The following is a 25,384-nucleotide window of genomic DNA, read 5'->3' as shown; positions in this document are numbered from 1 at the left end:
TGAAGGCAGATAAATTGTATCATAGTTGTCACAGCTATGGCAGAAGTGTCATTCCACCGATTCCGTCCATTACTGCAGTGTCATATGTTCCACATTCTTCTTTTTCAATATTATTTACAGGTATAATAAAACAATTTCCTCAAGAATACCCAAGAATTGCTCCAGCCACATGAAATATCAGTTCATTCAGTTTTGACAGCAACATGTGTGATGTAAAAAACATTGTCAAAATAAAAGTATGATATGGAGAAACTTTCACTACACTTAAAAGATTTGTTACAACATCTCCACCTAATCCAACATCAATCAATGTCTCTGAAGATTTTATTGACTATATTTCAAAATGATTTAAATTCTCTTCATCGGAACACAAAACACCAAACTTTATACTCGAAATGAATGGATTTTCCTCTGAGAAAAATTTTGCATATATTTCTACCAAAATAAGGTATCATTTGTTCATCTATAGAAAGATGTGTTGAAAAAAACTTCATACAAGATGAAATTGTCATTTTAAATATGTAAATGGAGACAAACCTTTGCCAGTTTTTCAGTTTTATTAAATGCATTATTATTAGAAAAATGCAATTTCTGCCTGATATTAGTGTATGTAGAACACATACTTTAAGGCGCAGTGGCTAGAGCATCGCACAGCAGCACCACAGGTCTGGGGTTCGATCCCCAGGCTGGGCAAGGTCGACTCATCCTTTCATCCCTTGATTTCCATCACTTGGGTTGATAAAAGGGTACCAAGTTCGCTTGGGGACTAAACACTGGGATTCCTGCGACAAGCTGACCACTTATTCAGGGCATATGCTCATGCACTCCAAGGCCCATTTTCAAGAAAGCAGATTTCGGGCACTGCAGGCCTTAGACCACTAGGGCTGTTACGCCACTGAGTTTTTTTAGAGCACATACTTTGTTAACAGGTATCACTGTGTGTTCAGGAGAAAAATTTTCCAAGTAATTTCTTTTTTTTTTTAGATGAGAGAATTTTTTATCATTTTTTGATAAATTTGGTACATTTTTACATTCTTAGTTGAAAAAATCTCGATCTTGCCTGATACATTTTTCAGCATTGATAAATTTTGAAACACTTCGTCATCAGTGCATTCTCTATTAGTCACAATGTCTGTCTCTGGGCGAATCACTATTAAATCTGTTTCACCTTGACCATCATAACCTGATGTTAAGTCACAGAGTTCTAAAACGTCATATTGATCTAACTCCTTAATAAAATATAATGCTTCATTCAACATTAAAAATCATTGTCTTGGATATTTGTTATTTCAGAACAGTTGTTTTATGGAATCTCTGAAACAAAATAAGACTACCTATGAAAATTTGTGTATATTTGTAAAGACGTTACTTTGATCTGACATTGCATTTTCACAACATTTTGAAAAATGCATATTTATACCAACAGAAGCAAAATAATAACCTTATCTTTTGATTGGCATGTCATCATAAAATTATTTAATTTTTTGTGCTGTCTATGAGATCTACTCAAAATTAAAAGAAAAAAACTTTGCAAAAAAAGTACTAGAGCAATCTTTTATTTTTATAAACATTTTTAACATGTGAGAAACTTTTTTTTTTTTTTTTTTTTTTTTTTTTTTTGGCCAGAAAGAATGAAGTTTTATTTTCAATATCCAAAAAATGTTAAATAAAATAGCACTATTCAGAAAACGCAATGTCAGTCATTAATAATTTGATAATTAAGTACCTAAGAGATGTGTTGAACATCTTTAATAATTATGTTGTCTAAGATTATCACCTCTACTGAGGTATTGTGAGTATATTGTTAAAGAAGATTGGTTCTATTGTGCTCTGAAAATTGAGGAAAAGAATTAATTACTTTCCTTTGTTGCATATGCACAAATATGTTGTGTAAAACAACATGTATCAACTAAATAGTTCTTTTTTTATATATATATTTTTTAGATATGATACCTTTTTGTAGTCTTTTGAAATTGTTGTAGTTGTGGTAAATCTGACTTGTCTGACCTAATAGAGGGCCCACCAGCGGCCGAGCGGTAAAATCGCTGAACACTGGTAGTTCAGTCCGAGGTTCGAATCCCGCGAACGGGCTGGCTGCATGGGTGTTTTCGTGGTTTTCCTCATGTGTAACGTGTATAGGAGCCAGTTTCCCTTAGAAAGTCCTCCATGAAGGCATCCCTCCTCTTAGGCAGATAGCCCTCGAGGCTTTGCCTTAATCACACACACACACACTGACCTAATAGAAAAATTATACAAATTTTATTGTGACGAGGAATGTAAGATTTGTGTTTTTGTCTGCTTGAACCTTGAGCACTATATAGGTGACAGTATGACTGCCCGTTTCCATCCGAGTTTTGAAAGAGAGCAGCCCTGGGGACAGATCCGAGGGTCTCCCATTCCTCTTCCCCTGCCTTCAAACCATTCAAGAGGACTTTTGGCTCACTGTATACATTGAGAGTCCCCATGACACACAGGCACTTCACATTTACAAATATCCATGCCTTCTCCAGGATTGGAACCTGAGCTCTTCGGTATAGCAGTCAGCATCACTACCACTAACACTGTTTAGATGGCAGTCTTTTGAAAGTGATAATGTGGCAATATTATAATTATTATTAGACCGTATAATTTTTCAGTTGTGTTTCAGTGCATCTTAATATTAATTTAAAAAATAATAAAGAAATTAGCAAATTTTATGCATTATATTATCAAATTAAAAACTAAATTATAGAGAAAAAATTAAAATTGCAAAATATTCTGAATTTTAATTGCAAAATATTCTGAATTTTCTTTAAATGTAGTCAGTCAATTCTGGTCAAACTGTAAATCTAAATGTTCTTGGTATAATGTACTTGACCAATTGCATTGAAACTAAAGAGAAATAAAATTGAAATGAAAGCTCACCGACTTCTGAATAGTTGCATTGTGAGTATTTAAAGGTCAGTTAATTAATGCATGATTTGGTTTTCAGAAAGGCCGAATTAATATATATGTACTTTTTTAAAAAAGAAACTTTGAATTAGATTATCATGCTTTAGTTAGTTTCAAAGACACACTTAATTATAATATACTTTTGTGAATTAAGTGAATAAGCTGTCCATTTATAGCATTTTTATTACAGTGTTCTTGAAATCGGTGAATATTTTCAAAACTCAACTGTTATTGGCTGCCAAATTTGTTCCTTGTTTATTTGTATAAATTTGATGGGATTTGTTTTAAACCATCATCAAAACACCTGGCACCAAGATTTCAAAATGCAATTTGAAATCTAACTTTTGTGCCTTTTCTTTGATAACTGTCAAATTATATATATGAATCAATAGTATAGATAGAATTCTTTGAAAGAAAGAAATGATTGTGATGAATCTGAATTAAAATCTTATTTAATTTGTAAGAATGATGATTTTCACACAAAATATTTATTATTATGTTTATGTAATTGTATTCAAATTCATGAATAAAAATTATGTTCTACTTTGTTTTTTCTGTAAATATTTAACTTAGATCTTTCATTTTTAAGGTTTTATCCATATGGTAAACTTTAACAACACGTGTCTAGCATGCCGATAAATACATTGCTTTTAATGATTTTTTCATCTTCTTCTTTTTTTTTTTTTTTTTTTTTTTTTTTTCCATTGTTCTGAATGTCATTTTCAGGATTTAAAAAGGTTGAATTAAAAATGAATGTTATAATTGTTTTTTTCTTTTCAATCAATTTTAATACGTTAAATTAAACACAAACTGAATTATGTTTCATCTCATTATATTTATCAAAAACTTCTGCAATTACTTCAATAGAGTTGTGGGTGATGGCTGCTAAATGGGAAATAGAGGATAATAATTCTCCTGAAAATGCTCGAAAATTATTGCAGAGAGCTGTGCTGATGAATCCCAAATCAGAACTTATTTGGCGAGAGGTAAGCAATGTTTTTTAAATTTCATATTATATATATTCTGATGATGACCTTTTGCTATGCACTTGTATATATATATATAATATGTAAATGATTGGAGGTATTGAAGACTTGCATCGTAGGTTAGGTTATTCATATAATTCACATGTAAAATAAGATAATGTGTGCTATTTAAAAATATTTCTGTCATATGTATAACTACCCCATATGTTTTCTGTCTTATTTCACTATTAATTTGTTTTCATGTTTTAATTTGCAGTATTTCAGAATGGAATTGATGTATATAGATTTGGTAAGTATTTTACAATAATTTTAGACTGTAAATTAGAATTCTATTTTTTAGTTTTAATTTTTCTAACCTGCATATTTTTTCCCTTTAGATTCAGAAGCGCCGAGAAGTACTACAGTTACACAAGATGAAGGTAAAAATTGCTTTGAACAAACAAAAAATTTATGATAATGATGTTACTTGTAAAGAATATTTTTTCTTATGACTTTTTCTTTTATATAATGAATCTCCACATTTTAACCTTTTGACTGACCTGGGTTTTTACTAAGAAGGCATAAATTTTCACAAAACTACCATGAGAAAAAATTATTTTCTTGATTTTTTTAATGTCAAAATGCCCCTGATATTTTATACCTGTATTTATGTACTTTTAATATATTGCCTTAATTTCTTTGACATATTTTAAGATGCTCATACATATATGTTCTTACCGACATCACAAAAAATAATCTATGTCAGAGGATTAATATATGAAACATCCAGAACTCTAAAATTTTAAATTTTGTCTGTTTTGTATATGTGATGTTTATTTCTGATTATTATGAGATAAGTAATCAGTTTTTATACTGAACTTATGTATCTTCAGAATTTAAACTTCATTGTTAATTCGGAAGTTCCATTGGGAATTATTAATTTATTTATTTATTCAATGTGTTATTCAGGATCTGGAAACCAATGAACATGATGCTGTTTTAGATGGAAGCATTGTTAATGTTGTATATGATAATGCAGTTGAAGAAATTGAAGGTAAAAAAAAAAAAAAAAATACTTGTTTTCCACAGTCTTAAATAATATTTTTAAATATATGCATTAATTATTTATATTAAAGACTCAAAATGGGAGTACATGTTTGTAATAATATTTTTAAATGTTAAAAGGAAAAAAATTAACTGTGATTCTTCCTCTATGTACATCTTTTTTGAAATACATCCAACTTAGTATACCTCTTGTTTGGACACAAAAATTTTTGTTTAATACATGACTTAATTTTGACAAGTCACAACTGTGTGCGCCACTAAGCTTGTTTGCCTTTTTTGAGATGATTCTACAACTGCTCATGAGCATCATTCTACTATTCAGCAAGCAGGAGATTTTAAAGTTCCTCCCCCCCCCCAAGTCCAAAGGAGCTTTGTCCCTGAAGGACTATTGTTTTCGTTTTGCGATTTTGCGTAGAATTGCTATAAATATCCGTTTCACTTTTCAAATTGGTACCACCAAATGTTAGAGTCCTGCATTATATTTGAAGAGATTAAATAACAACAAATCTGAATAAATGTATGTATAGTTCTCGCATTGTGATAAAACAACGGTACATAGAGCCAACGAATTTTGAATGACGTAATCATCCTACGAATATGGGCATGCATAAGACTGAATTTGGAATTTGTTTTATTATCGATTTCATATTTTGTAAAACTTTGACGGATTTTTGAGTAACAAACTCAACGATTTTAAAGCGAGCAATGACAACTCTCTATGGGGGGGGGACTTTTAATCTCCAGTGCACGGAACTGTGTTTCAGAAATTCTAAAGATATGCTCATTTTAAAATTATTTTGCGACATTGCTATTGAACTGAATTTTATGGTTTAAGTGCAAAGAACATGTTATTTATTAAATAAAGGTAACATACAGAACGTTAAAAAATGCCTCTTTGGGCGTAATTTAAAATCTGAAACCTTTGAGATTTTTTTTTGATTCATTAATAGCATGTTTTAGAAAAGAATGAGAAGCATCAAGTAACAAAAGATAAGTATTATTAGGATGATTAGGATCACCATGGTGGTAAAAAAGAGAAGTAGCTTTATAATGTCACATTCTCTTGCTTGCCTAAAATATATTTGACGATGAGGACTGTTTATTAACTGAAATAAACTTTCAAGTGAGCACAACCTTATGCTTAAAGCCAATGCACAGTAACTCAAAAGGTGATGAATAACTTCAAAAGTTATATATAGCGTAACAGTTTCATATGTTATTGTATAAGCTGGCTCTGACGATGGAAACAAGCCTAACGACTAGAAAACTCAATGCCACATAATTCTAATTGCTAGAGAATCAAAGTTAACAACGTGACCTGCAAGGATACACCACTTCAAAAACTCATGTTGTTTTTATAATTCCAGGTTGTCAAAAATAGGGAATCATATAATTTATTTAGGATATTTAACCTTAAACTCACTGGAATAGCTGGTCTAAGCTCATAATTTTGATTTGTAGTCTTCGAATAGAATAACAGATTATCTATAAGGTCATAGTTCTTGGCTCTATTTTTTTATTGCCATAATGATTGGATGTTCAAATGATCCAGATCCTTCAGGTAAGAGTAAATATTTTTAAATTTGGAACCTCTTCAATTCTTCTGTAATTGCCTCCCTCACATAAGTCGAGTATTTTCACTGAAAGCATAGTGCACTTGACTGTATTGCTTCCTGAAACTTTATTCTTGAAGGCACATTGGCCACACCGTGTTTTCCTTTCCTGGAGTGTGTTTGATAATTAAGTTAAATTCTTGAGGGGCCTACAGTCTGGGTGATAAGTTCTTTTCTAAATATAAATGCCGTATGGCCACATGATCTGAATAAATAGTGATCATCAACTTTCCAAAGTAAACTCTAAGTTTTTGTACTGCTAGCAGGACTGTGAGCATTTCCTGCTCCGTAGCTCTGTATTTTCTCTGCATGGGATTAAGCATTTTACTAAAATAGGCCACTGGTTGACCATTCTGCACAAGAACAGCTCCCACTGCATAGTCAGAGGCATCTGCCGAAATTTCTAAATTTTCATCGCCTTCTGGAAATTTTAATATACATGCTTGTATTAAGGCTTGTCTTTGTTTTTTAAATGCAATATTGGCCTTTGACCAAGTAAACCAGGTTTTCTTTCTCTTTAGTTTTGTTTTCAGCCCAGAATGCGGTCTTTGCTGAGGCGTTGTCCTTAAACTTTACTCATTTGGCCTCTGGCCGTAGCTTATCTTTTGAGTTTTATCTGCTATGCATCAGTTCTGGAATTTAATGTCTAATTGGAACAAGCTTTCCTTCATTCTTGGATTTTTGAGCTTAAAATAATTCCGAACTTGAGGTACTAATCACAATAAAATAACTTGAATAATTTCTTTGTCAGAAAAGATCAGAAATGTTAAAGCAAGTTGAGTTGAAAAATTGCATTTGATCTGGGTAGGAGGAAAACATTTATGTTTATCATGTGTAGTACTTCATTTATGTATAATATATTTCACCCACTTTTAGTATTTAAGTGTTATAATAATAGTAATAAATTTTTCTATTAGATTAATTATTTTCCCTTTATTTCTTATTCAAAATGTTAGTTTGATATACATCCAAGGATCTGGAACAGATTAATACCATATACTGAAGTACACTGCGCAAAAAAATAGGGGGGACAGTGCTATAATTCCCGTTCTGCTGGGTCGATTGACAAAATTCGAACTGCATTTTTCATACCCCGAAAAGACTTAGAATATATATTAGATATATATAACATAGTTCAATTGCAATATATGTATTTTGACACAAATTGGACTTTTCTGAAATAACATGCCAATTTTTTTCCATATATTAATTCTATGTCTCAAATTATGTCTAAATTTTTATTTTGTCAAATTTGGAGCGAAATTTACGGAGAAATTCACAATTTTATCTTGGTGTATGTTTTTCAGTATGCACCAAGTATAATTCACCTGGTCAACTTCTTAATTCATAGCAACCTATTTCCCTTCCCCCTTTTTTTCATTGTATACGAGCAGGGAAAAGTCATTGTTCTTTCTTTCAAATAATTTTAACAGAGTGCATAAACCAAATTTATGTTAGCAATTATAACAACTATGCCACACTTCAAAACATGCCAATATATAAATCCACATATATCTTAGAAAATTTTGAATAAAAAACTCTTAATTTTTTGCAAATATGCTTAGAAACGTATCTACTTTAAAATTAGGTAAAAATTTTATAGATTATAATTCACATTTTTTTGAAAAATATGTAAAAGTTATTTAAAAATATAAATTTTAAAAATAAATCATATTAAAGGGGCGAATTTTATTTGGAGTGAACCTAAATTTCGAAATGTGAAATAAGGAATCAAGTAAGTTTAATAATAAAAAAAGAGAGATTAATAAATATGTAACAAATTAAATTAACATAGAGGAGCTAAAATTTTGAGAGGTCATTTTTTAAAAACTACTCTTGCAATTTTTACAAAACATGGCAGTTGGGCATAATTTGAGTTCTAGGATCAAAATATGGAAAAAAATTGGCTTGCCATTCAGAAAATGTCCGATTTTGTGTCAAAATACGTACATTTGAACAATGCTATTTATAAATAAGTCGCGCTTTTGGAATATGAAAAGCGCAAGTTAAATTTTGTCAAGGGGCCGAGTAAAATGAGAGATATAGAACTGTCCCCCTTTTTTTTGTGCAGTGTACCACTGAATTTTTAATTAATACTTATTAAAAAAATGGGTGTATAATTTTTCAAACCTTTTCTCAGAACTGTAGCTTTTTCTTGTGTACAAATCTCTTTACTAATCAGTGTATTTGTTAACTGTGTTGACATATTCATCATACAGCTAAGAATGTTAAGTATTAAATATATAAATATTGATGCTATGTTTTATATTAATTAATATAAAAAAAGTTTTAAAAAAAAAGAGGGATGGGCATGTAATTATGTCAAATTTTCTTTCATTCTTAAATTTTTCGTATATGTTTTTTATTTGATTTTATACATATAATTAAATTTGTTTTCTTAAATTACTATATTATTTTGTATAAATTTTGCATATATTCTTGTTTTTTCTTTTGCAGATGTAAATTTTGCTTTATCATTCGTTCAAATTGCATTAGAGTTTGATTTTGCAAGCAGACATGTAGACCATATTTTGGAAGAGTAAGAATAAGATTTGTTATTTTATGTGATGGAATACTGTTTTATGTTTAACTATTTTATTATCTAAAAGATGTTTTAAAATCCTTGAGCCATATTTTAAGAGATAGCAGATTATACCAAAACAAAAATTTTTTGTTCATGTAATGTGTTATTGAAACTGATGTATGGAATTACCTACTGAGATATCTTTCTCAGTAGAAGAGTTCCTGATTGTAAAATGTTTGCCATTGATATTGAAAGCTCCATATATGTAATATATGTAACCCTTCTTTTTTGACATTTGTAAACTAATCAATCACTAGAAAAATTATCTTCAAAAAAGATGTTGTTTATGAAATGTGACACTTTTATTTGCTTGCCAGAAAGCCCTCTCCTGGAGTTTATGCTTAAATTTTGATAAAAAGATATATAAAGCCCTGTTTACATGCAGCACTTCTTTGCACAGCTGCGATTAGCAGGAGGAGGAAAAGGCAACATGAAAGAGTTTTGTTTTTAGGAAACATTCAAAAATGCCATTCTCTTCCTTCCCTTTACTTATACTGCAAACAATGATGTCACGGACATGAATCAGATTGGCTGATTCATTTTACTTTTTTAACATTGTTTACTGTTTCTACAGATGTTACTAGAAGTAGTGAATGGCTTCTGAAAGAATTATGCTTTATTATTATTATAAGCTTTTATTTAGCTCCATTGTGGTGTTTGTCATTAATTTTTTACCTACTTTCTGATAAACTATGGAGGTCAAATACATACTCACATACTCTGTTTGTGAAAGACAATATCGGTGTGGTGCAGTGATTTTTTTTTTTTTTTTCTTTAATGTTGAAATTTTATGCACATATCTTCATTTAATGAACAAAATGGAAATCTCAAAACTTTATTGTTTGCATTATCAGATAGAGTATAAAAAAAATCTTTTAAATGAAATTTGCATAAAATTTTTATTTATTTATTTATTTATTTATTTATTTATTTTATGTGCAATAAAGTAGAAGAGAAGTACCGGTTCATCTTGGGTATCATTTGAAAATGTAGTTTCAAGGTTATAGTGAGGCTATGTCACTCTCTTTTTCATGCTTCTGTATGAGTATCTCTAAAATTATATTTTCTTACATATATATAGCTAGATAGATTTTACGTCTGCAGTTCAGTTCATTCTATTAAACCCCCTACTCCTCCCAGAAGGGGGAAAGAATTGATTGCCTTTTAAAATTGTTGTTGTTACTTATGGCTTTATAGGAAAGATCAATCCAAACGTATAAAACAGCTCAAGTATCACACGAGAACAATGATAAATAATAAAAAAGAACAAACATTTATAAAGTAAGAATAAATGAACATGGGAACAAAAGTAATAAGTTAAAAATTTAACCCGTTCAGGATCAGCGTCCTGTATATGCGACGTAATGACTCCACTCCTACCAGCCCAGCGTCCCGTATACGTGACGCAACGATTCTACTCCTACCAGCCCAGCGTCCCATATACGTAACTTTAAAATGGAACGATTTATATGAATTTTTAAAATCCAGTAGATGGAGCTAAATGGTAACTGTTTTCACATGAGTTGGTTCATATGCATTTGACCTTTATGTAGTAGCATTGGTATCTGGTTTTGATAGATTTATTGGTATAAACAAACTGTGAATCACAGCTCTTTATAAGTGCGTCTTTGAATTAAAAGGGCACAGGTGTTTTTGTTTATTTCGTTAGGAATTTCTGTTTGTTTGTTTTTGCTTTTTTTGTTATTAGAATGTGGGTAAGTGTATCCAGCTCTTTGTTTTCGTTTATGTTATTTGCTTTTTTTGTTAGGAAAGTGCATTGAGCTGACTATAGCAGATGTAACGTCGCCGAACATTCGTGATGGAAAAATTCAAGACCAGTTGTCCTTTATTGCATTTATTATAAAATTTAACATAAGCTTTCTTGTTTAATTAGAAAGTAATATTACAATGTTATTACAGAAGGGGAAAGACCATCAGCCATCAGCTTTCTCAACGTCTTATTCATTCGTATTCTCAGGAAAGAGCTAGCCTTTATTTTTTTTCTTACTTGATTTAATAGATCATTATATATAATGCCTTGAATGATCATTATATATAATGACCCAGGCATTATACATATATATAATTACATATAATGTAATTATATATAACTAGAAAGCCCAGCAGTCATATGAAATGACCGCTGTTCTAGATATTATAAATTGTGATTAAAATGATTTCTGCAAAGGAAACATGAAAGAGTTTTGTCTGCTAATTCAAACTAAATTACCCAGGGCAGGCGGCAAGGACGTTTTCCAAAAATTTACGTTGACAGAAAAGGTAATAAAGGTAGGACAAGATGCGTTGTCTGCACTAAAACCAAGGGAAAAAAAAGCAAACAACGTATTTTGAGTTCAAAATATACAGTGTAGGACTGTATGTCGATCGTTGTTTTGAATCATTTCACACACAGCAGAATTTTTAAATTGGAATTTAATTACCCACAGGATTTTTTTTTTCCTTTAAATTTTGTAATTTTTTTCATGTCCCATGACTGCGCTTCGTTCTCCACCCGCTGGGTCCTTAAGGGGTTAAGTAACAAAGAAAGGAACTTAAGAAATGTAACCCTTATAAGAAGTTCATGAAAGCTCTGGCATTCCAATATGGCATTCCAATATAGTTTACTTATCTCACTGTGTTTCTGAGACTCTTTATCTAGTTCTGGGCATATAGAAAGATGCTCTGCATTCATGATGACCGAATTGCAAATTTGGTGTATACTAGATGGAAGGATGCCAAGTGCCTTGCAATCATGACCTGTTTGCAGTCTGAAGTTTGCCACAGCCTCTTTACCGAGGTTTTGGCAAAACTTTTTTCATGTGTCTTGAATGTTAGCCCAGGATTTGCCTGTTATTTTTACTGCCTGGTCAGATTTTTAAGAGTATCCATTAATTTCTCAAAAATATGCTTTTTAAGTGACTGTGGAGGAAGTGGTTTGCTGTCTTGTGGCAGTGTTCCTCTCTTGGCTAGTGAGTCTGCCTATTCCTTACCATCAATACCTACATGTGAAGGGATCCATTGAAAAATGATTATTTTGTTGTGTTTATAAAGAAATTTCAAGGTTTGTCTTATTTCTGAGATAATCTGGGTATCTGTGTCATGATTTATAACTACAGCCTGGATGGCTGCTTTGGAATCGATTAGAATAACTGCTTTAGAGAAACAAACTATCTTTATCTTGAGGTTTTCCAGAGCCAGTGAGATTGCAAGGATCCATTTTAAATCAGTTTTATAATTTTTTGTGGTGAAATGAGTCCTTTATTTTGTCCATATGTACAAATATTACAGGAAAACACCTTTAAATTGCATTCAATAGCAGTCAGAAATGGATATTTTCATTGAAATATAGTATGTGGAATTTTTCATGATTACAGTACTTCCTTTACTTTATACAAGGAAGTAAAAATGGTGTGTGTTAATTTTTTAGAATTTATTTTTATTTTGCTCAATTAAAATTTAGTTTGTTTTAAAATTTTTAAACCAGACTGTTGTATATCCAGACTGATTGAGGTCATGTTATGCAAGATATTGCTGTATTCTGTAACCGGGCATAAAGGATAATAAAATAGTATGCTATGCAAATCATATCTTTGAGAAATGCTATGCATAAGTAGAAACAGTAAGAGTTTTATATTTTATCCTCTGTACTTTCCTTTTTTGTCCCCATCAGTTTTCGAATAGAAAATAATTTTGATTAACATCACTGGATTATCAGCAAAGTTTTAAATTTCCTTCTGAAAATATTAAATTTATTAGGAATTATATCTAATAGGAACAGATTGGTTTTACGTGTGACCTAAGTTGCCATCTAGTTGCTGTTCATCATATGAAGGTTATTTTCTCTAAAAATTAGTTAACGGTAACTGAAATCGGTTGATCTTTACAATATGGTAACTGGTAGTTTGGCGACATTTTGGAGGTGATAAAGGTTACTACCTGGGACTTTGGTAATAATGTGAGCAGTACTCAGTTCCGATTACGCATTATTTTGCGTGAGGAAATGAGAGATCATGGGATATGTCATGTGATATTAATGGACGAATTACGGTTCTTTAAGCGGAAAAGGGGGGAAATCGGGAAAAAATCTGGAAATTTTTTATTTAGCTTTATTCTGTGTTTTGTGAAACAGTGTTGGTTAATTTTTGGATCCCATGGCCCTAACTAAAGTGAATTCGAAATGGGTATTTAGGCATTGTGATAAAGAGAAGTTTGCTTTTTATTTAGCGGAGGAAGTATGGAGGAAAAATTCGCAGAAAAAATCTTTCAATAATTTTATTGAATGAATTAGAAAAGTGTATCTGCCACGTAATCAAGATTCTGAAGAAGATTAGGTAAGTTAGTATTTTTAATTATTTGAGGATATTATTTTTATGCATTGTTCTAAATGTAAGGTGGAAAGGAATTTGGTATTATTGGGAAAATTGTTATTAGCAATGATTTAGTTTAAAGTAATTAGGATTGTAAGGTAATTTTTATTAATTTAATGTGTGCTCATTTATATTTTAAGTTGTGTTTTTGTATTAAATTATATTCTAATGAAATGATAGTTATTTTGTGAATTTTATGTTTGTAGGAATTTGGTATACGTTTTAGTTGAAGTAAACGTGCATGGAAATAATTTAAATATCTGACACTAAGTATTTGTAATGGTTGCGGTATGAATTCGTTGGTGACGTTTATAATATAATAGATGATTTAGAGGTAAAAGTTTTTGGATATTTTATTTATTTTATCTGTGGAAATGTTCATATTTGGAAAGGGTAAATACTTTTTTGCGATCAGGTAATTTCATATATGTTCTTTTTACCAGGTTTAAAGATTGAGAAAATTGTCATGTATTTTCGTGAAATTTTTCTAATTTATTAGAAAAAAGCGGTGTACATGGATATAGTGAAGAGTGTGCGCAATGCCATTTTTGTGCAATTCTGGGATGTTTTTTTAAGTAAAAATAAGTCGGCATGTACATGGTTTATGTGTATGTGTTATTTTGAAAAACGCGTAAGGAGTATGGTATTGTGCTTTTTTTCCCAATTTTGCAGTGAATATTTGTCATGATTAAGCAGTTTTGTTTGATAAAATTTCTAGCATAAGTGTAATTCGGCTAGTAGATTGTTGGAAGAAGTGTTCAGTAGATAAAAAGAAAAGAAACATGTCTTTACTTCGTGAAGACAAAATGGCGGCTGGGAAAAAAAAATAGAGGGTTGCTGTAGGAGAGTTGGTTGCCAAATTTTCGCCAAAATATCGCGAAGTTACCATAATGTAAAGATCAACCCTGAAATCTATAAGCTGTGTAAATAACCTTGTTTAGGAATTAAATAATATTAATTATATATCTGTGCATTTTGCTTACAGTTTTTATTGAATCCATGCAATTTCTTCACCCGAGTGTTTTGATGTGCCTTTATAGATTTGGATTTCTCATTAAAAAGTGTTATTAATTAAATCCTATTTAAACATTTTAAAGACTCTGCATTTTGTGATTTGAGTTAAATGAACTTTTATTTACTTTCTTTTGAATTATACACTTGCTATCTTATAATACTTGTCTTTGTATTATGATTTTTTAAATTTGTACTATAATGCTCTGCATTGGTCAAAGGTTTTTAATAATTATTATGTACATATTCTCAAGTGTTCAAAGAAGGTATCCAGACAAAGAAGAAACATTAGATGCTCTTGCTAAACGACCGTTGTTATACATTGAAAATGAAGTTAAAAGAGGAAAAGAAATGGGCTTAAAGAAAAGTAATAAATTTAATTATCATTTTGATACATGTTTTAATAAAACTAAGGAGTTAAATTAGACTTTTGACTGTCCTATCTTTTTGATAGTACGTCAGAAAAACTCATTGCAAACCTCTAGCATTATCTTAAACTCCAGTACATTGACTGCTATTTAAAAATACAGATAACTACTCTCTTAAACCAGAAGGAAGATTTTTCCTGTCTCATCTACAGAAGGGAGAAAAAAAAAATAGCTTCTTTATGTTGATGCAGAGCTTCTTGTGTCAACCTGCTCTAAAAGTTACAAATATTTTTAAGAACTTTAAAAAAATCAATATTGATAATCATAACAATCTTCTGTATGAATATACCACCTTCTAACCTAAGTGAGACTGTTAAGTATGTTTATAACTCTCAAAATATCTTAATTTTGAAATCAAACTAAAATATTTCAATTTGACTGTATTCTGTATTTAAAATGTTTTATTTCCAAATATTGAACAAATACTAACCAATCTCCTGGCAGTGAAGTTTATTTATCAGGTTTTATAGCCTTAATTACTTATCTTATGAGAATCCCATAATCCCTTATTCCTTATTCATGAAGGACTTAATGCTGAAGTTACTATGTTGTGGAAACTTGTGTGTGTCAATAGCTTCATAACAACCCATTATATGGTTAAGAGTCTCTCTAGTGGCCAAGTGATTAAAATGGCTGATATTTGCTAGCTTGACCTAGATTTGGTAACAGGCTAACAGGTTGCTGTGTAGTTGATTTTCATGGTTTTTGCCACTTGTAACATGAATACTAGCAAGTTTTGGGTTCCTCCAGGAAGGCATCTTGCACCCCTCTGTCCGTTATTTGGCACATGCCTCTATAAGCAGCTTTGTGGGATGCAAGAAAATAAATTTTTTAACTGTAGATGTGTGTTCATGATTCAGTTCATGCTTTTATAGGCAGTGCTGCTAGATGCAAGAAAATAAATTCAGATGATAATCATTGATCTAATCTAAATTTATATGCTGTTGGTAGTTTAGGTGTCTCTTATAGGACAGATATACACTCTTTTGGAAAAAAATTGAAGCACCAAGAAGGACTTTTGCGATCATGACGAAATTAATTTGGGTATACAAAAATATCTTGATTGAACATGCAAATGTTCAAAGTTTTAAGGCAAATGAACAGGAATTGCGAATTTCTAGTGCGCAATTCACAAAATATAAGTAACAAAGGTGGAAAATTTATCCTTTTTTGTTGCTGCCATTGTAATTCCGTAAAGAAGCAACTAAAGATGCCATTACAACAATATCGAAGACCTTGCAGACTAGTAAACATCTTCGAACGTGATCTCATTGTAGGGTTGCATGAAGCTGGGTGGTCATACCGAGCAATAGGCCGCCACTTGCAGCGTACAGATACTGCTGTGCAAAGATGTTGGCAGCAATGTTTCCTACAAGGAAATTGCCGATGAAATGAAGGCTCTGGAAGGCCAAGGATCACAAATGCGAGGCAAGATATGATGATTGTTCCCTGGCCCGTACCGGCCCATCGGTATCATTCTTGACTATTCAAGGCACTACAGAAACATCTATACCTCCTGTGGCACTGTCCACCATCTCATGATGCTTGTCTGAGGCAGGGTTATGCTCACAGAGGCCACGAAGACATTTGTCTTTGATCCCACAACATGGGCAGAGTCGTTTGTAGTGGTGTCGCAGCCGATCATCATGGCTGCCATCAGACTGGCATTGTATAGTGTTTAGCAATCAATCCCGCTTCACTCTTGAAGCAGATGATCACCGTATTCGTGCCTGGAGAGGACGGGGCCAGCGGTCCCAACCAGCCTTTGTTTAACAAAGGTGTACAGCCATAATCCCTGGTGTGATGGTGTGGGACACTATTTCTTATGACAGCAGGTCATCTTTAGTCATCCTCCGTACATCTTTAACAGCTCAACGATATGTTGATACTATCCTGTGGTTGGTTGCATTACCCTTCATGGCACATCATCCTGGGGCCATTTTCCAAAGGAATAATGCCAGGTCGCATATCACTCGCATATCTCTGGACTGTCTCCATGCAGTTTATACTCTTCCTTGGCCAGCAAGGTCACCAGACCTTTCGCCAATCGAGCATTTCTGGGACATAATAGGCCGCCGGATTCGGGCACCACAAAATATTGCAGATCTGGAGCAACAACTGATGAATGCCTGGCAGACTGTGTCACTGGATGACATTAGGTATCTCTACCACTCCTTGCCTCGACGAATTCAAGCACGCATTGCCGCCAGGGGCAGTTCGACCAACTACTAATTTGAACACTCAATGGGTGATTGTGAGCCGTAAACAGGTACTATGACCTTGATGTTTTAATCATTTTATTATCTATGGATGTGCTATACACATATTCAGTTTCATCAAAAACAACCACTTCCTTAATGGTGCTTTGAATTTTTTTGCAAAAGAGTGTACATGGTAAAACTATACAACTTTGGTGAAATTTATACCTTGTCTTTTCTGTGGAAATATATAGAATCAAGTTTAATTAATGATTCTTAGCTTTTTTTTGTTTCGGGGGGAAGACTAATTTCATCAGTTTAATAATTAAAAAAACTCATTTGAGAACATTGGAAAATCAATGTGTGGTATTAAAATTAAAAGGGGGAAATAATTAAATAGATGTTTTATCAAGTGTAGATATAAATTCTAGCATTTCCTTAAATTTGCATATTAGTTTGTGCATTTATTATAATTTTGGGGGGGGGGTAAATTAGCTATAAATTTCAAAGTTGCCGGCAGTGCTTTCATTTTTTAATGTATACTTTCTGTGTTGTTAATTTAGAATTAATCTTTTCCCTGTTTTGTATTTTTTAAAGTTTTTAGATAGTTGTAAAAATTCGTATTTCTTGATTTATTGTTCATTTCAGAATTATGAAATTCCAGTTTCTTTCATTATCTTTATTAAATTTCTCCCTTATTATCATGTTTTCTTTCAGTATCATATTTTCTGACTGTTTTCTATAACTTTCAAATTTATTTGAGTTTTCTCCAGTTTTGCAAAGCTTTTGTATTAAATAAATGAATGCACTCTGGTATTTATTTTCTTTCAATTACATGTGTAATAATTGCATTTTCTGATTGTTTATTTAGAGGTTGTCATGCATAGGATATGTCAAGAAATATATTCTAGGTATGATGAAGCAGTTGAAAGTCAGCCTACCGGTATGTCATTTGTGTATTATTGAAATTATATTCTATGTTTCATTATTGTTGTTAACAACTAATTATGAATATTTTATTATTGTGAATCAACTAAATTAATCTCAAGGAAAATCTATGCATCTGATAACAACAAATAATGATGCAGCACCTGCCAAAGTAACAAGTAGATAGAATTCTTATAAAAATACCAGGAATTGTACCAGAAAATACTGTCCATTTGGGAAGTGAAAAAATACGTTTTTCTTATTTTTAATGATATTTATTGTACAGTATAATTTCTGTCATTTCTTATGACCTCCTGTCGGCATGATGGTAATCTTTAAATACCATTTTCAAAAAAATGGGTTGCCTTGGAGGCAAAGAACTCGGAGTAGTGCTTGGTTTCAGTTTAAATTTTTTTCCCCTTCCAAAAAATTTTGTGAGGAGAGAAATAAGTGATAATCGGGTGTTGCTAGGTGTGGAGTTTGTGGTGGGTATGGCAGAATTTCTCAGCCTAACTGTTCAATTTTTCTAATGAGTTGCTAAACCAAGATGTGGTCTGACATTATCATGTTGCAATATGATGGGCTTCCTATTGAACATTACCAGTTCTCTTTTCTTTGACTGCTTTGTTTAAATCATCCATCTGCTCATAGTATCTCTCCAAATGAAGCTTTTTGTTTGGTTTGAAAAGTTTGTAATGGTTAATCCGTGGTTGTTCAACCACATATACAGCATTCTCTTACTCTGGCTCAAGCTTGTTTCAGAGGTAGGGAGGGCAGATTGTCCAGGCTCACCGTATCCTTTTTTTTTTTTTTTTTTTTTTCTATTTTGTTGGTAATCCACTTTTCATCACCAGATATCATCTGGTTCAAAAAGAGTTTGTTTTTATTCTGAATAAGCAGAAATGTCCATATGATGACTCAATCTTGTAAATTTCTTTCACTTAACTGAGGCACAAATCTGAAATATTTATAGACCAGTCCTAGTTACCGAATATGGTCTGAAATGGTTTATTGAACTAAGTTAAGCTTTTGCAATGTCTCTGATGTTGTAAAAATTGTGTAAAAAAATAAAATTTTTATATTTTGCAGATATTGCTCTCTCATGGTCTTGACAATATTGTGATCGATCAAAGATGGCTGCTTATAGCATGGTTTACCATTGAGATCAAATATTTTATACTATCTCCTGCACGTTCTGTCCAAAACTGCATCTCCACCAAAAACTTTCACTAATTTTCAACATGTTTCAGTATGATTTCTTCCTTGTCGGAATTTGTATAAAATACAATAATATGATAAATGAACTCTATTGGTATCTGCGTTTACACGACTGTGTTTCAGTTAATTCAAAAGAGCACTTATGTATAAATGTAGTGTTAAAGAAACAGTTACACATGTCTCCAAAGCTGCCATCTCTACCAGTTTTTAATTTTTAGCCTTATTAAAGAAAATGTTTCTCGACAATAAATCAAATTTATTGAATGAATAAACCTTAAATTAGGCAAATTTCATTCCCCAGTTTTAGTGATTTTCAGAATAACTTTTTAATTAAATTTTATCTGAATTGCATTTTTATGACATTCTGTTTATTCGATTATTGATTTTATTAAATTTTTCATTTTAAGTTCCACTTAATGTGAAATGTCTTAATCTGCTGCTCACATTTGTGAATTTTTATATGAAGATTCAAGTGCAAATACTATGTACATTAATTATTTATTTTATTTTCATTGTATTTAAAAGTAATTAGATAAATAAAAGCTTTTGTTCACGACTTGGGGTTTTCTCGATATAAAAGTGTAATGAAATTTTAAAAAGAAATCAGACAAAGAATATAAAATTTAGAGTATCTAATTAAATACTACTTTTTTACATTAGAATTTCATTAAAAATAGTTGAATAACATGAATCGGGCATTATAACTGAATTACAGTCAGTTTGGAATTTTTTTGAAAAGGTGTCACCATACAACATGAAATCATCTCATTTTCTCTTAAAAATTTCCAAGTTTTTAAGATTTCAAGGTTGGCAACTATGATGTCCCAAATAAACATGTTCATGTCTGTTAAAACTTGAATTAACATTATGAGACAGAACTTTCTGATAGACCGTATTACAAGCAGCAGAATATTTCTTATTATTTCTTGTGAAATGGATATTAGTATGATTTAAACGTGTGGAATATGCAAGCTGAATTTACATCTTGTCATAACCTTTACAGGGTGGCACTTTATAAGTCTATTATACTAGTCAAAAGTCGTTAATTCGGACACCCATAATCCGGACCTCAAAGCTACAAACTTTCTGCGCATGCGTCGCGTTGACGCATGCACGTAAGGCCTTTACAGCTGCGCATAATACGTTTACGCATGTGCGTTTAATGTATAACGGACCCTATAAGCTAAAATTATCTAATTATCTATTTCAGTTAATATTGCAGATTGCGTTGTTCCTTAATCTTCGAATTGGCTCCGGCTTATTATTTTTTTCAGACTGTTAGAGCAATTTTATAAAAGTAAGCTTAAACTTTCGATTATGTCAAATAGAATTTCCGATGCTGGAGCTCCCAAAGGATCTACAAAGCAAAAGTATGTTTCGATGTCCATCAAACAAAAAATGGAATTGCTGCAAAAAATGGCCGCGGCACGCAATGAATTGGAAGTTGATCTGTCAGCACTATCCTTATCTTCAGGGCACATGTTTTTATTTTATTTGGCTTATAATTCTTTACTAAATGTAGTATTTCATCTCGATGTACTCCGTCTTTGATATGATTTAAATCAAATTTCTCGTCATTATAATTTGCCTCTGATAGTGACACAGAGGTTATTTATTGAAAACGAAAAAATTTCGATTGACAAATTAGTCGATATTTCCGACACAGCAATTATAGGACTTGAACAGCAGAACTTTGTAACTGAACAAGAAATTATGTCTGTTTAATAGAATTAAAGAGAAAGTATTATCACATAAAACGAAGCAACTTAAACAACTTACATTGAAAGAAATGTTTAATAAAGTAAACAAATAAATATTAAACTCTTTTTTTTTTTTTTTTTGTCATTGTTGTTGTAAATTTTGATACCCTTTAGATCACAATTGTTCTTTATTTCATAAATTACAGTTTCATATTTTTAATTTTATAATTTCTGCATGCCATCTTACCAGAGTTAAATTGATGATCTATAATACGGAAAAATTGATAATCCGGAATTGCGAAGTCCCAACGAGTCTGGATTAACGACTTTTGACTGTATTTTAATTTTTAGGGGCCCCCTAAGCTATAGCTTGTGTAGCTTATACGTAAAGCCTGCTCTGGTTGGTCCATTAAAGTTGCCTACACAAAATATCTCATATTTAAATTGAGATGTTGGAAGTTTAAATGGGAAAGCAAGTTTTATTTGGCGAATAAAAGGTCATGTAAAGGACAATCTAATTTTATTAAAGAGGAACTTATATTGTTTTGAAGTTATTCTTTCTCGTGTAAAAGTGAACAACGTTTGTAATGCTTGTCTACCTACTCTTATTTGTAACATTCCCCCCCTAAAAATCATTTGTAAGATTTCCATTATGAACTTAAAAGCTCCTTATCATTTTTACTTGAGCCTTCTTATGTTAGATATCAAACATATATAACAAAACCAGAGCAGAACACCAAAAGTAGATGACTGGCAAAAAGATTAGAAAGCAGGAGCTCACATTAAAAAATTCAACAACGTTTGTAATGCTTGTCTACCTACTCTTATTTGTAACATTCCCCCCCTAAAAATCATTTGTAAGATTTCCATTATGAACTTAAAAGCTCCTTATCATTTTTACTTGAGCCTTCTTATGTTAGATATCAAACATATATAACAAAACCAGAGCAGAACACCAAAAGTAGATGACTGGCAAAAAGATTAGAAAGCAGGAGCTCACATTAAAAAATTCAAAATCTACATGTTTAAGTAATCAAGGGAAAGAAAAGAAGAAGGAAATAATGTTAGTGTAATAAATTAAAAATGGCAGATTTACTTTATTCCTTAAAATAGAAACATGGTATCACTTTATTATGACTTATTTTTACAAGTTTTGGTATAAATATGAGTGTATAAAGGAGTTTACTTTCAAACTTCCATCAGTTTTGAAAGCAAGTGCATCTGCTGTATTATATAAGTGATATATGAAACTATCAATTAAGGAAAGATTTGTGTCAAAAGGATTAGATATAAATATGTTACTATTTTTAGAATTAAAATAAAGATATAACTTAAAAAGTTGCACCTGAGACAATTCAAAGCCAAACAGTAGTGTAGCAGTTTCAGAATGAACGTTATAGATCATGCAATCAAAATTTAAAATTAACTATTGTTACTGGCAATTTCCAACCTCTCAAAAAATCCTTTCATATTATTTCATAATATATAAACATGACGTGCAATCTTATGCAACAACAAAAAAAGAGAGAGAGAGAGAGATTTACCCGGAAGTATTCAATGGATCGCTTGCGCAGGAGACTTGCAACAAATAGTTCTGTCCATTTTTTGGTTTGCCAAGTCAAGTCCACTTACTGAAGATAGTAAACACATCTTGTATGTAATAATACGCCTAGGTGATTGCGAGCCCTCGTTAGTTGAATGTGGCAAACTATATAAGGAATATATAGTTGCCTAAAGGAAAGAATATATTTGTGGAGGACGTTATAAGGGAAACTGGCTCGTTAAGTTATAAATGGAGAAAGCAATAAAAACTAACCATGCAGCCAAACCATTTGACTGATTCGAACCTATTATTACTATTAGCATTATTATTATTATTACTACTAGCGTTCAGTAGTCCTAACCACTCGCCCACTGGTGAGTCATCGCGTTCACGAAGTGACCACTTCTGCGAAAGATCAAGATCATTTCAAATGTGCAGTTACTAATAAATGCCGAAAATTCTCAAAAAAGAAAAAGAAAATCTGAAAGGTTTCAGATTTTAATTTACATCCAAAGGGGGCATTTTTTTAATGCTTTGTGTGTTACCTTTATTAATTAAATATCATGTTCTTTGCATTTAAACCATAAAATTTAGTTCAATAGCAATGTCGCAAAATAGTTTTAAAATGAGCATATCTTTAGAATTTCCGATACACAGTTCTGCGCGCTGGAGATAGAAAGGTTTCCCCCTCCCCAATAGAGTGTTGCCATTGCTTGCTTTGAAATCCTTGAGTTTGTTAATCAAAAATTTGTTAAAGTTTTTGAAAATATAAAATTCATAATGAAACAAATTCCAAATTTCAAATTTGGTCTTCCACATGCCCATATTCGTAGGAGGATTACATCATTCAAAATTCGATGGCTCTATGTTCCGTTGTTTTATCACAATGCGAGAAATATACATACATTTATACAGATTTTTCATTATTTAATTTCTTCAAATATAATACAGGACTCTAACATTTGGTGGCAACAGTTTGAAAAGTGAAACGGACATTTATAGCGATTTAACGCAAAATCGCAAAACGAAAACAATAGTCCTTCAGGGACAAAGCCCCTTTGGACTAATTATAAGAATAGTATGTATATGGTACTTTTCTCTTATAAAAATCAATTTGCAGTCTCAAATGGCTAAAATTGTAAAACAGTGCTAATTTACTATGTACATTATTTGTGATTTATTGCTTAGCTGTATGAGGTTTTTATGGCTTTGCTTTTGTGTAACTTGTATACTAGGAAAAAATTTTCATAAAAATGCGCTATGTGATGGCATGCTTACCCCAAAATAGGTAGAGTAATGTTGTTTTCTTCCCATTTTTTCCAGTGAAATCAGAATAAACAACTTTGCCATCTTACAGGTTATGTTATAAAAAGTTGTGTTACATTGTTGCACTTGCATATATTCATTGTAACTTTTCTTATTGCCTAGAAAAAATGTGGAGTTATTACCTTGACTTCATTCATAATTATTTAAAATCTGCTAAAGAAAAGAAAAAAGCGAAAGTGAGTATAAAGTTTAATATCTGAATTTAATTCATTGTTTTCATATTGCAATTTTTATTTTTATATGTTTGTTTTATTATTATCTGCAATATGCATAACAATTAATAATGTAAGTTTTCTGTTTTGTCTCTTTTAATCATGTAAAGGTTCAATCCATTTTAATAAATAAATTGGAAAAAGCTGCTGAAGCTAACTGTCTTTCTTTGAATTATTATCCTGTATGGGTAAGTATTATGAATTAAATATCTCTTTGTAAGTGAAAATAATCATTATCATTATTTTATATAAACAAAATTTATTTTGAATAAAATAAATTTGTTCAAAAAGTGAAATTTTAGTACCATTCTTTTATGCAAATAAAATTTATTTTTAGATTGACTTGCTATTTGAGAAAGGAGATGATGATGCTGCCTTGTCTGTTTCTCTAATGGCTGCTAGGAAGTGGAATCAAGTTTCATTGTGGATTAAATGCTTAACCCTGCACATTCGGTCTGGGAAAAGCAGCAAAAAAGTATATCTCCTTTTCAATGAAGCTTTAAGTTCATTGAATGAAAAGGTTTGTTGCTTCCGTTTCTGAGACTGCTAATTTATTTCTGATTTTTTTTTTTTTTTTTTAAATCTTAGTATGTACCTTCTCCTTGCTTACTGAGCTAAATGATTTGGGATTATCCTTTTTCCATATGTTGGTTTTCAGTTAGTTGTATAATAAAATGTTATTTATATATGTATGTAAAAAAAAAAAAAAAAATAAAGAACCAGTAAGTTGATAGCTTATTTAAATAATTTGTATATATTAAATTGTATTTTCTCCAAAAACATTCTTTTCCATCTCATTTATTGTAATGTTAAGAAAAATCTTTAGTTTTTCATTTCTTGCATTTGGAAAACTAAAAAGCATACATTAAGATATAGTTTTCCTGTTGAGAAAATTAATGCATTTTTTTAATCAATTAGTCTTGTCAATATAATTATCAGAAAAGTTGCTTTGTAAAGCTAACAGCCTTACGAACTGTTTTCAATTAAACATATATGCCTATTATATATGTTCCTTGCATTGTGATGCCTAGAGTCACCAAATTTTGAATACATTTAGTCCTCTACCCGAACATGTGCACCTCGAAGCTGGAAATTTTAAATTTCAAATATATTTGTGATTTATTTTATATTTTGTGCAAATTTAATGAATTTTTTATTAAAAAATTTAATGATTAAAAGGCAGCATGCTACCACTGCGCAATATGTAAGATACAGTCAAAAGTCGTTAATTCGGACACCCATAATCTGGAATGATCTATAATCCGGACCTCAAAGCTACAAACTTTCTGCGCGTGC

General features: G+C 31.3%; 1 protein-coding gene across 5 annotated transcripts in view; it reads left to right on the top strand.

Annotated features, from left to right (window-relative positions):
* The window catches only part of LOC118201308 (U3 small nucleolar RNA-associated protein 6 homolog), a 62,934-nt gene that overhangs the window by 24,944 nt on the left and 12,606 nt on the right, over positions 1-25,384 (top strand). For all 5 annotated transcript variants that reach the window (XM_085821115.1, XM_085821117.1, XM_085821120.1 and 2 more), the window contains 10 exons: positions 3,799-3,917; positions 4,174-4,206; positions 4,295-4,336; positions 4,866-4,950; positions 9,032-9,113; positions 14,791-14,903; positions 18,034-18,105; positions 23,979-24,052; positions 24,199-24,276; positions 24,426-24,608. In XM_085821115.1, coding sequence (XP_085677241.1) covers positions 3,799-3,917; positions 4,174-4,206; positions 4,295-4,336; positions 4,866-4,950; positions 9,032-9,113; positions 14,791-14,903; positions 18,034-18,105; positions 23,979-24,052; positions 24,199-24,276; positions 24,426-24,608 — 881 coding nt within the window. The remainder of the gene's footprint in view (positions 1-3,798; positions 3,918-4,173; positions 4,207-4,294; positions 4,337-4,865; positions 4,951-9,031; positions 9,114-14,790; positions 14,904-18,033; positions 18,106-23,978; positions 24,053-24,198; positions 24,277-24,425; positions 24,609-25,384) is intronic.

The sequence above is a fragment of the Stegodyphus dumicola genome, chromosome 7 (assembly GCF_044657685.1).
Source record: "Stegodyphus dumicola isolate Sdum_Otavi_A_Nest chromosome 7, ASM4465768v1".
Lineage (NCBI taxonomy): Eukaryota > Metazoa > Arthropoda > Arachnida > Araneae > Eresidae > Stegodyphus > Stegodyphus dumicola.
The sequence above is the reverse complement of the archived record's forward strand: the minus strand, read 5'-3'. Positions and strand labels throughout refer to the sequence as shown.